This window comes from Brugia malayi (assembly GCF_000002995.4).
Source record: "Brugia malayi strain FR3 genome assembly, contig: Bm_v4_Chr2_contig_001, whole genome shotgun sequence".
NCBI lineage: Eukaryota > Metazoa > Nematoda > Chromadorea > Rhabditida > Onchocercidae > Brugia > Brugia malayi.
Genome location: NW_025062476.1, coordinates 291,986 through 302,211, shown reverse-complemented (window position 1 = coordinate 302,211; position 10,226 = coordinate 291,986). Strand labels below are relative to the sequence as shown.

Here is a 10,226-nt window from a genome sequence, read left to right as displayed (position 1 = left end):
AAATCGTTCACTTAGGAAAATCGTTATTCAAAGTTTTAGAGCAACTGAGAAAAGATAAATCGATGGTGGACATTTGTACCTCACATTAATCACTCTGTTGCGCATTTACAGAGATATTTGCGCCAATTCCGATCTGCTACAAATAGCGCAGCAGATAAAGAATTGCTATTCGTAGCATGGAAACTTCAAAGTTGCGAAAATCGCTTTGGATAAAGTGTAGTAAGTTGTAGTTGTTCGAGATAAATCTACATGTACTGTTAAACTGATAAGACGATCAAACTTATCACTGCAGGATGGAAAAGAGCTCCTCTCTGTGATTTCGGTACTATTTCGATTAGTTTAGTTGCATTTTGGTCTTTTGTTTGATTATGTAATTGTGAAAATAGTCTCAAATTCTCGGATTAAGAGTGCTAGGAATTATTCACATATTTCTGCCAATAAAGCTTTCCATTCCTGCGACATTTGCTACTTCTCTTAAATTCTTAAATTCTAGTCCATCAAGCTATCAGAAGGAGGGAAATAGAAGAAAGGTTGTTCCATTGCTGATAAACTTCTTTTCACTGATAAGGAATTCGTGATGCTAATATTCAGAAATAAAGGTTGTTACTTTTCTCCGTGTTCAGCTCGAAAAAAAGACATATTTTGAGAGAAGGAATGCGAAATATTGCTTATCAGTAGGGAGCACTAATCTGTTCGTATCAATTTGAAGTGCAGAAATGTTCCATGTCACTATTATCAGCGAATATCATCATTTCTTCTCGAGACATTCGCACTTATAGGACGTACAAAATTCATAAGTTATTACTGCTGATAACAAGATTTGTGTTTGCTAAAAGCCAAACCTTGTAAATCAAAGATCACCAATGAGAAATCTCGATCATATCAAGAGTGTTTCTAGATACTGCTTTTTCTTAAGCATCGATCAGTAGAATAATTTTATTTTCAAAAATACCGATAACAACTTATAGCCATTCGTTATCAATCAATGCTTCACTATTTCTAAACTCTTCATTAAATGAATCAAAAAAGACTCATCTCGACAACTCTACTGTTGCTAATAGGAAAATGCTGGATTTCTTCTTGTTTATCTTAACGTTTTGTGATGATAATGACGACCAGTGAGTGATATGATAACATTACAATAAATACACATCAAAGAAAGCATACGAAGTGCAAAAGTGCATTTTCGGTGACAATGTTAAGAGGTGATATTAGCCAGGACCAGCTTCTACGCCTATTCACGACTCTGTTCCGTCATATATAACATTGTGACTTCTGCTAGCAAGCTTGAAATGGACTGGGTGACACTGTCACTACTGACTTGCTAGCTACTTGTAGTCGAGATTCTTCGCCAGAACTATGTCACATGCATAAGAGATGTAATTTTTAGAAATTCAATTTAATCTGCTTTCGAGCTCATCTTACTTTCATTTGTTGTTTTGGAAGGATTTTAAATCTTTTCTTGCTTTCTTCTGTGTTTGATATTAGTGAATGCTACTTGATAAGTGTTAAGATTGAATGTTAAAAAACTGCAAGTTTAATGGTACTATCACTAAAATAACAATTTGATTACTATAACTAGAATGCTCGTTATAGAGAAATAATCCAAAAATAAAGTTAAATTTTATTTCAAGTTTTTGATGGTTGAAAAGCAGAAAAAAACCACTGCTTTGACAAGCTGAAGGGTTTAAAAAAAAAAAAAAAAAAAAGGACATTAGTCTAAAACTGTGAAGGATTAAAGTTCAGATAATGTTGCTTACCTGTAATACTATTTGTCATCAGGCAAAGTAGATGAGGAGCATTCCATTCTCCATTTAAATATTTGTCGTCAGTGTTTCTTGTTTCTTGTCCGTGTCAACTAAGGCTATGACTCTGAGAGTTACAGTGCTCCGTTTTAGAGAAATGATTAAATGTTTGCTATTTTATTTGCGTCCGGAAGAGTTAATCGTTTTTACTTTCGCTCTCCCTTCCAGCGACATCGTAAAAGGAGAACTTTATGGCTGGCTAACAGCGAGTCTCGAATATCTATCTGCTCGTATAAAAGCAAACAGTCATATTTGCTGTCTTATTTTCAGTTAGCTCTCATTGTAACCTTTCTGTTCTATTTGGTAGTTGCAAACAATGTGCTTCAAGTATTTAATAAAAATAAAATCTTGCAGATAGGATATCCGCGAACTTTTCAAATTGTCCGAAAGTGGAAAATTTGATTGTGGGTTTACTGTAGAGCACATAACGTTTACTGTAGAGCACACAACGTTTACTGTAGAGCACACAACGTTTACTGTAGAGCACACAACGTTTACTGTAGAGCACACAACGTTTACTGTAGAGCACACAACGTTTACTGTAGAGCACACAACGTTTTATAGCCACTTTGAAGCAGAAGTAGGATGCATCTTGACTTAGATTCATGTTGTAGAGTGCTAGCAGGAAAGCTCTTTTTCATTATTTTCTTAAGCGGTGCGTATAAAAGGGTCATTTCAGGATGCTGTCACCAATACTGAGGGCGCACGACCACTGCAGCGCTTTAGTCCGAAGATTGCATCAATGTCGCCAAAGGGGTGAGCTTCTCGACTGCAGCATTCGTGTGGACACTATGGACGGTGACACTAAGCACATCCTTGTTCACAAGATAATCATACACTGCTCCAGCAATATTCTGAAGGATCTACCTTGTGATATGATCAGAAAGGTGCAGCACATCCGTTCGAGCTTGCATTCATCAGAATCTAAACCAAATTTGCACTGAGAGCAATGACAGAACGACGATATAGGAACTTTTTAAATGTCAACAGTTATATATAATGGAAAATGTTAAAATTTAAATTTAACACATGAACGTTGAAATAATCAGACAAAAAGGCTAAAATGTGCAGATTTTCAGGTCGGTTTGCAAGAGGTCAATTTAAATTTGAAATCCATTGATGAAGTCAATTGCCTAGAAGCTCTGATCAGTTTCATGTATACTGGTTCACTCGAAACAACCAATTGTGAACCAAATATTGTAAATCATTTTAGAGACATTTATTAGAAATGCCATTTTGTGCTCATTCACTTCAATCTGCAGCTTTCAAACTACATGACCAAAGCTATTTCAAATGCAATAATTTTAAAAAAGTTTTTTTTTTAAATATATTTGAAAATAAAAATAACTAAAATATATTGAAAACATTATTCCATCTTTTACTAGATGCATTTTTTTTTTTTTTTTTTAAAGGGGAAAGATTAACATTTACAGTTTCAATAAAATTTCAAATGATTTTTATTCGCTCTTTTTGTAATTAAAAAAAAGAATTTTCTAGCATTGCTAATGTGTCAGATGCAATTCAAAAGTTTAATTACTACCAACTTTTTATAGCTTAAACGACTAGCAATGCTATATGGAATCCATGGAGTGCTTAACCTGATGCAATTACCTGAACAGGATACGCTATCAGTAATACATTCGTCAGGTATCGAATGATTCAGTTTACTTCATTCGTTCAGTTCGTAGTCAAAATACAGAAAATAACAATCTCAGCTTTAGTCTTGACACCGACTTTATTGTCCAATTAATTAGTTTGAGGGATGAAGAAGAGATGATATCAATTAGTTGTAGAGAACAAGTGATGTAGCAGAAGTGACTATAAAAATTGCTAACATCTGCTGCTGAAAGTTTGAAAGGATAAAGTTAGTCTTTGTAAGTGCTGAAATTAAGATTTGCATATACCGACAGTTACTTCACCTGCAGTGGTGAAAGAGTGGACGCAGCGTGTCGTGCAAAGTATGCAATGGGTAAGAAATTTAGATGTTTCAAGCCAAATAACAATAATTTCTTTGCCGCAAGTTTTTCACTAACTTTTGGACTGAATAAAAGTTATCAGAGAAACTTATGTCATTGATGCTTGTATCTTGTGCATCACTGTAAGACGTTACTGCTCGTTGTTGCAAAGTTTCCGCTTCTTACCGCTTCTGCTTCCTGTCACGTCATCTCGTGTTGCTGTGTCACATAAACTGCCGCCACTCTATTCCCATTCGAGACATGCGTCCGCTTCTGTCACTTTGAGTTTGAGCTACTGCATTATTACTTTATGAATTCACTCATTGATTTTTTGGATCATAAATCAATCCTTTTCAGACTTACGGCAATTTACTATTCCCAAACGGTCGCATGTTTTCTCACGTTTCCACGGAAGTTATCGAGAAGAACCGAAGAAGAAACCAGCATGCAGTAAGTTACACTGCTAACTGTTTAATTCATCCTTTCTTAGGACGTGTAGTAATACTCAGTGGTACTTTTAAGCTGCTGTAGAGGCTTATGAGATTGCTGGAAATTGTCTTTGATACCTTTTTAGTTTATTGTTGCTTTTTGGTAAGTATAACTTTCCAGTTTGATTCGGCATCACAACTGCAAACTTTTATCGATGAACCAGCAGCAAGTTGCACTGCTGAGCAGATGGAGTTGTGGCGTCAACCGATAAGACGTGCTGTAAGTAATAATGCAGGAGAACAGAAAAGTGAAGTGATTATACCTAGCAGTGACCGTGAAGGTACTTTCCTGTCCTTTGACACTTTTTCCTGATACAGCTGAGAAATGATTTTCCTTCAAACCGGTCAGACATGTCTGATGTTATCTGATTAGAAAGTAATGCTTCCTCAACCGTTCCTAACTGCTCAGCGATTGAGGTTGGTGTCGAAATAAGAAATACATTGAAAGAGTTCCATCCGGCTACATGTGTACAGTATGCCAAAAAGTATACGGTCGCTACAACTCGGTATCGTATCACGTCACAATTTATCACCGTAACCCACCAATACGATGCGATGAAGAAGGTTGCAAGTTTAGCACCCGTGAAGCGCGTTATATTCATTTCCACAAATTTTATCGGCATCATGTACCATTGCCTGAAAATATTGATTTAGGTAAGCTTTTGCTGGTAACAAACAAATTTAAATTTCGAAGTTTCTTTCTCACTCAAATCTGTTCGACATTTTCTGTTTGACATGAAATTTCCTTCAAATTTTATTTCATTTAGGTTCTCGCAAGTGTGTCCTGTGCAGACATATATCGAAGAGCCCTGCAATGCTCGAGAAGCACATAAGCCGACACCTGCAATGCTATACCAAAACTGGCCAAAACTACCAGTGCCCGCAGTGCAAGAAGCAAACAAATTCACAGCAAGAAATGTTGGACCATATAGTGGTGCACACGGAACCGGAAGAACCGAGCTTTCCCTGCTCACACTGCAGATATCGGTCCGTAACCTCTGAGCACCTTTCTCGACATTACGTGTTTCCAACTTATGAACAAGTGGAAATATATTTCAGAGGACAAACAGAGCGGTCACTTCAGCAGCACGTACTCTTCAAACACACTTCCGATATGTTCTCAAGAAAATTCACGTGTACTCATTGCTCGTACGCTTCTACGGATTCGGTCAATCTCGCCACACACTACAAAAAAATGCACCCGCAGCACCAGCATCAATTAAAATAATAGCTTTAGCAGTCGATCCCACTATTTCCTGAGAATTAATTTTTCCAATATTTGCAATTGATTTTTCCCCAATTCTTAAGTTTCAGGTCATCTTATTAAGTAAATCCTTGAGTTCGGTGACATATGAGAGACAGGTATTGTGATAGCCATCCCAAACACTGTTGCTGCCATATCTGAAAGATCGATTCCGTAGCACACAGATCTGGAGGAGAGGAACGTGAAATGGAAGTATCACTTGGATTTTTCTCATTTGTAAATTAATCAGTAATGCTAGTCACTTCACCTTTGATATGATAACGATAGACATTATCAAGATGTTTCGTGATTAATTTCAATAAAGGATGATAAAATTGTGTACCATAAAGTATGTTGAAGACTAAATTGTGTTTCGTACACTTCCGTTAGTATTAATTCTCGATCATGTTTTATGATACATGTCTCGATTAATCCAGGTAAACACATAAGAGAATGAAATTCTTATACAGGTGCTTCAAATGCTAGACATTCAAATGCTCTATGAATATACTAATGATAGCTATTGAAGGGTAATTTGTGGGAATCATACAATCCTCTCTGTTCTACGTATTTCTTCAGTGTGACTTTTGATGACGGACTGACAAAGGAATCCATGAAATGTACTCTTCAAAAACTATGAAAGAGAGTGGCGAAAGATTGATTTTGTTGAATGAATATAGAAAATAGAAAAACTGTTTCCTTGTCATCGTTGATAAATAAATTTTTTTAGTTTAATGCTATACAAACTTCTACAATCTGAAAGTTTAGATTGCTGATCAACGATGGACAATTGAGCCTAGCGCTCGGTATCTAAACACTTATAATGTTTTGATAAACAAATTCACTATCAAAACGAGAGGGGGCGATAAATTTATGAGCACAAAAGAAACAACTTGTGACTAAACTGGACTGTGATGTTTCTAGCTAATGCAGAATACCTTAATGATTGTTCGATGAATTTACATTCGAGACTGGAAAAGCGAAATACTTATTCGAGAAGTCACAGAAGAAGAAGAGATTGAAAAGAAGAGAAGAAGATAGATATTTACACCTTATGCAAATATGTGAAGGTGAAAGGAAAATTAGCATACAGGAGAGATAGTTTTGGAAATGTCATCCGCATGGCACGGTTGCATCTATGAAGAGAAGCTGTCCCATCGAATTGCTCCGTGTATTGCTGATCTCTTCTACGAGCCATCCGACTACGATGAACTCTGCTTTTACTGCGTTGAAGGTAGTATATCACTTTCGGAAGACTGTTCGGTATTCCTTCTTATCACTAGTGGAAAAGTTATCACTGAGAATGAGTTGGGGACAGAGCAGTCGTGTCATGACATAGGTCACTCTTTTATTTCTTTTCTATGCTCTGCAAATGAACTTTAATCAACTTGAGCTTTTACTTCGAAAAGTTGCATTTGCATATGCTTATATTACTTTCATTACTAGACTAGAATTACTTTCTCTACTTTCATTACTAGACTAGAATTACTTTCTCTACTTTCATTACTAGACTAGAATTACTTTCTCTACTTTCATTACTAGACTAGAATTACTTTCTCTACTTTCATTACTAGACTAGAATTACTTTCTCTACTTTCATTACTAGACTAGAATTACTTTCTCTACTTTCATTACTAGACTAGAATTACTTTCTCTACTTTCATTACTAGACTAGAATTACTTTCTCTACTTTCATTACTAGACTAGAATTACTTTCTCTACTTTCATTACTTTCTCATATAATTTACTTAGACAGTAACGCACTTTCTCACAAAAAACTTGTAAAGCATACATTACTAATTAGTGGAATTTATGGCGATTGATGTTTGATAGATAATGAACTAAACAAATAATTATATACAAATATATTTAATCTAAGTATGAATAGAATGAAATTCAGCAGCGATGTCACCAAGATTGTCACTGAATAAGGTAATTACTTGTATATGTGATGCAGGTGCATGCTGTCCCCATCATGAAGTCCCACAACCACGGGTACGGATGCAGCACAAAGAAGGAACCAATCCGACGATATCAGTCGATTATGTGTTAGACGAAATTTTCGGCTTGCAAAGTGATTGCTGTGCAAAGTACGCAAATTATCAAATAAAAATCATCGAAAATTGCCAAGAAAATGTTGCAGCAAAAGTTCAGCAAAATTTTGCTGAGAAGCGATCAGTCTGTATCGATCAAAATATCACTCGGCGGTATGTCATCCTCACATTTCTGATGTAATACTGCTCTGATACTTACTGGAAAGCAATATCCTAAGCATTTCATGGTGACATCCTTTCACTCAAGTGCATGTGTACCTGAATACCTGAGGATTTATGTAATGAGATGATTCAGTGAAGTATATCTAAGCATATTGCTGTAAATTGAGTACTCCTTTTATTACTATACAAATTGTAGTTTGTTTAATTTGACAAATTCGTCAGAAGCTGAGCAATGATTCCTTTCTCCAAGAAGCTACTTTATCTAGTTTCCGTATACGAAACGTGCGTGTTAGTGGATAATATGTTAGGAACAGTGTCAGTCATTTCTTTTCGTCATTTAGAAATGCGTTTAATTTGATAATTCTATTTAGCAAAAAAACAGATATAAAATTAATAACGCCAGAACGTCACAAGGATCGATATCCGACGCACGTGCTAAAGAATAGTGCTGACGTTGCGTCGGAAATAATGTGCAAAGATGTCGAGGTAAGTAATAAGAAGGTTCGTAAAGAGGTGAAAAGCATGCCACATGCAGTTATGCATGACGAGCTTGCAGTGAGCATGTTAAGCAGAGTATGCATGTTTTCAGGAAGTGTTTATTGTCTCAAGACGACACAGGACATTATCTCCTGCAAGAAATGACCGACAAAAATATCAACGCTTTCGAAATAAACAGTATCTCTGTGACATATGTGACAGTGCTTTCACTCTGAAACACAACATACAAACCCATTTGTTGCTCTATCATCCAAATAATGAGGTTTACACGAAACGTATACGTGGCAAGCGGTATAGATGTTTGAAGTGTAACACGGTACGTAGTTCATAATGCCCTATGAGGACACCCTAAGCTGAATTTGTCACAGGTGTAGACTGAGTTAGCAGCAGCTTATCACAAGCATGTCACTAAGACATCCTCAGAAAGTGTAATAGTGCGTAAAATAAATTTGATCAGATCTGTACTGCTCAAATTGCAAGCGTGATTGATGCGTGTTCACTTCCGCATTGGCTTCACCTATCAGCGCTGCAATCTGTTTGAATTCAACATTTCACTGCATGCAACTTGAACATATGATGGGATTTTGTACACACACACACACACACACACACACACACACACACACACACACACACACACACACACACACACACACACACACACACACACACACACACACACACACACACACACACACACACACACACACACACATTTCGAGAAGATATGAAACGAAGCGCAAATTATACTTTCCCTTATGACAAAGACACTTCAGGAATTGTATACTTTTATGGGACAATTTGATATGATTGTAAGTTTATGAATATTGTAGTTATTTCGAACTTGTGCTGCCGTTCAAAAGCATCAAAGACGACAACATGAAGTGCGCATACGACCAAAATGTGAAATTTGCCAGAGAGAATTTCCAACTGCTTCGCTGCTTCGTGAGCATGTGGCTGTCATACATTTGTTCGTTTCACTTCTTACTTATTGGGAAGAAATTTCCCGTAGGACATCTCCTAGGCATAATTTGGGTAATAAAATAGAGTAGGTCGCTGTAAAGATGAAAAGCGAGAAGATAGCACAATCCCACTTACAACAATTTAGTTCATAGAAACATTCAAATATATGTTTAGAAATTTGCGCCCATTTAAATGCACCAAATGTTCGGCAGTGTTTGGTCGACAGGGATGTTTGCGCCGACACGATATGATGTGTCATTTGAACTACGTTTACGTATGTCCCTATAAACAATGCACACACGCGGGTTTCAAGTGTTCCAAAGTAATACAGACTAAATTGTTGTTTTACTTGTAAAAATTGCAAAGATTTCATCTTTTTTTGGTCTCTTTCAAAACAAAGTACTCTCTAACAATGGTTATTAATAAAAAAAGTAGTTCACTTCCCAGTGATATACTTGAAGGATACTACGTGAACAGACTTTACATGAATGCACGTCAGTCCAACGTGACTGATTCCTACGTTTTCTCCTTCCAAGTGCATTACAGGCTTTGGCAGCGCATATTCGCTCTATTCACACTCACGTGCGACCGTATGTCTTTTCCCTTATTCGGTTTTAAAATTAGCCATTTGTAAGATTGAGATGACGTTCCTTCTTGCTAATTAATCAATCCATTATTTTCTGTCATGGCGTAAACGTAAGCGTTATCATCTTAATTTTCTTTATCAGTAATTCAATCATCAATTCCTCATCTCATTAACACTTATTATTATCGTAACTTGAAGAGCAGCAATTCAGATATTCCGTGACGTTATCGTATTTCTGTTGATGTTTTGCATGCGTAATTGATTATCACTTTAGATACAAATGTGAACAATGCGAGAAGCGCTTCGTACGTCGGAATGACTTACGAATTCATTCGGATATCCATAATACAGAGTGCAAGTATGTCTGTCCAACTTGCAAACAAATGTTTCAACGTCGAATACACTTCCAAAAGCACGCCAAAAAATGTCAGTCAAGAGTAGTGGTGGCATCATAAATTACATCATTCTTAAA

At 36.4% G+C, this 10,226-nt stretch overlaps 2 protein-coding genes across 4 annotated transcripts; both read left to right on the top strand.

The window, feature by feature from the left end:
* Window positions 1–2,485: 2,485 nt before the first annotated feature.
* Window positions 2,486–5,476, top strand: Bm14721 (Zinc finger, C2H2 type family protein; the record flags this gene model as incomplete). 2 transcript variants are annotated; one of them, XM_043077937.1, is made up of 9 exons in its annotated part: window positions 2,486–2,692; window positions 2,885–3,004; window positions 3,359–3,452; window positions 3,698–3,774; window positions 4,118–4,210; window positions 4,370–4,529; window positions 4,666–4,902; window positions 5,016–5,235; window positions 5,308–5,476. In XM_043077937.1, the coding sequence occupies 9 exons, from the start codon at window positions 2,486–2,488 to the stop codon at window positions 5,474–5,476; spliced, it is 1,377 nt and encodes a 458-aa protein (XP_042933871.1). The 2 variants fall into 2 exon arrangements, with proteins under 2 accessions (XP_042933871.1, XP_042933872.1); XM_043077938.1 differs by lacking the exons at window positions 2,486–2,692; window positions 2,885–3,004; window positions 3,359–3,452; window positions 3,698–3,774; window positions 4,118–4,210 and having other exon boundaries at window positions 4,436–4,529.
* Window positions 5,477–6,601: 1,125 nt separating this feature from the next.
* Window positions 6,602–10,209, top strand: Bm8185 (the record flags this gene model as incomplete). 2 transcript variants are annotated; one of them, XM_043077935.1, is made up of 8 exons in its annotated part: window positions 6,602–6,725; window positions 7,449–7,698; window positions 8,079–8,193; window positions 8,297–8,521; window positions 9,039–9,175; window positions 9,343–9,490; window positions 9,715–9,758; window positions 10,029–10,209. In XM_043077935.1, the coding sequence occupies 8 exons, from the start codon at window positions 6,602–6,604 to the stop codon at window positions 10,207–10,209; spliced, it is 1,224 nt and encodes a 407-aa protein (XP_042933869.1). The 2 variants fall into 2 exon arrangements, with proteins under 2 accessions (XP_042933869.1, XP_042933870.1); XM_043077936.1 differs by lacking the exons at window positions 6,602–6,725; window positions 7,449–7,698 and having other exon boundaries at window positions 8,176–8,193.
* Between the last annotated feature and the right edge of the window lie 17 nt (window positions 10,210–10,226).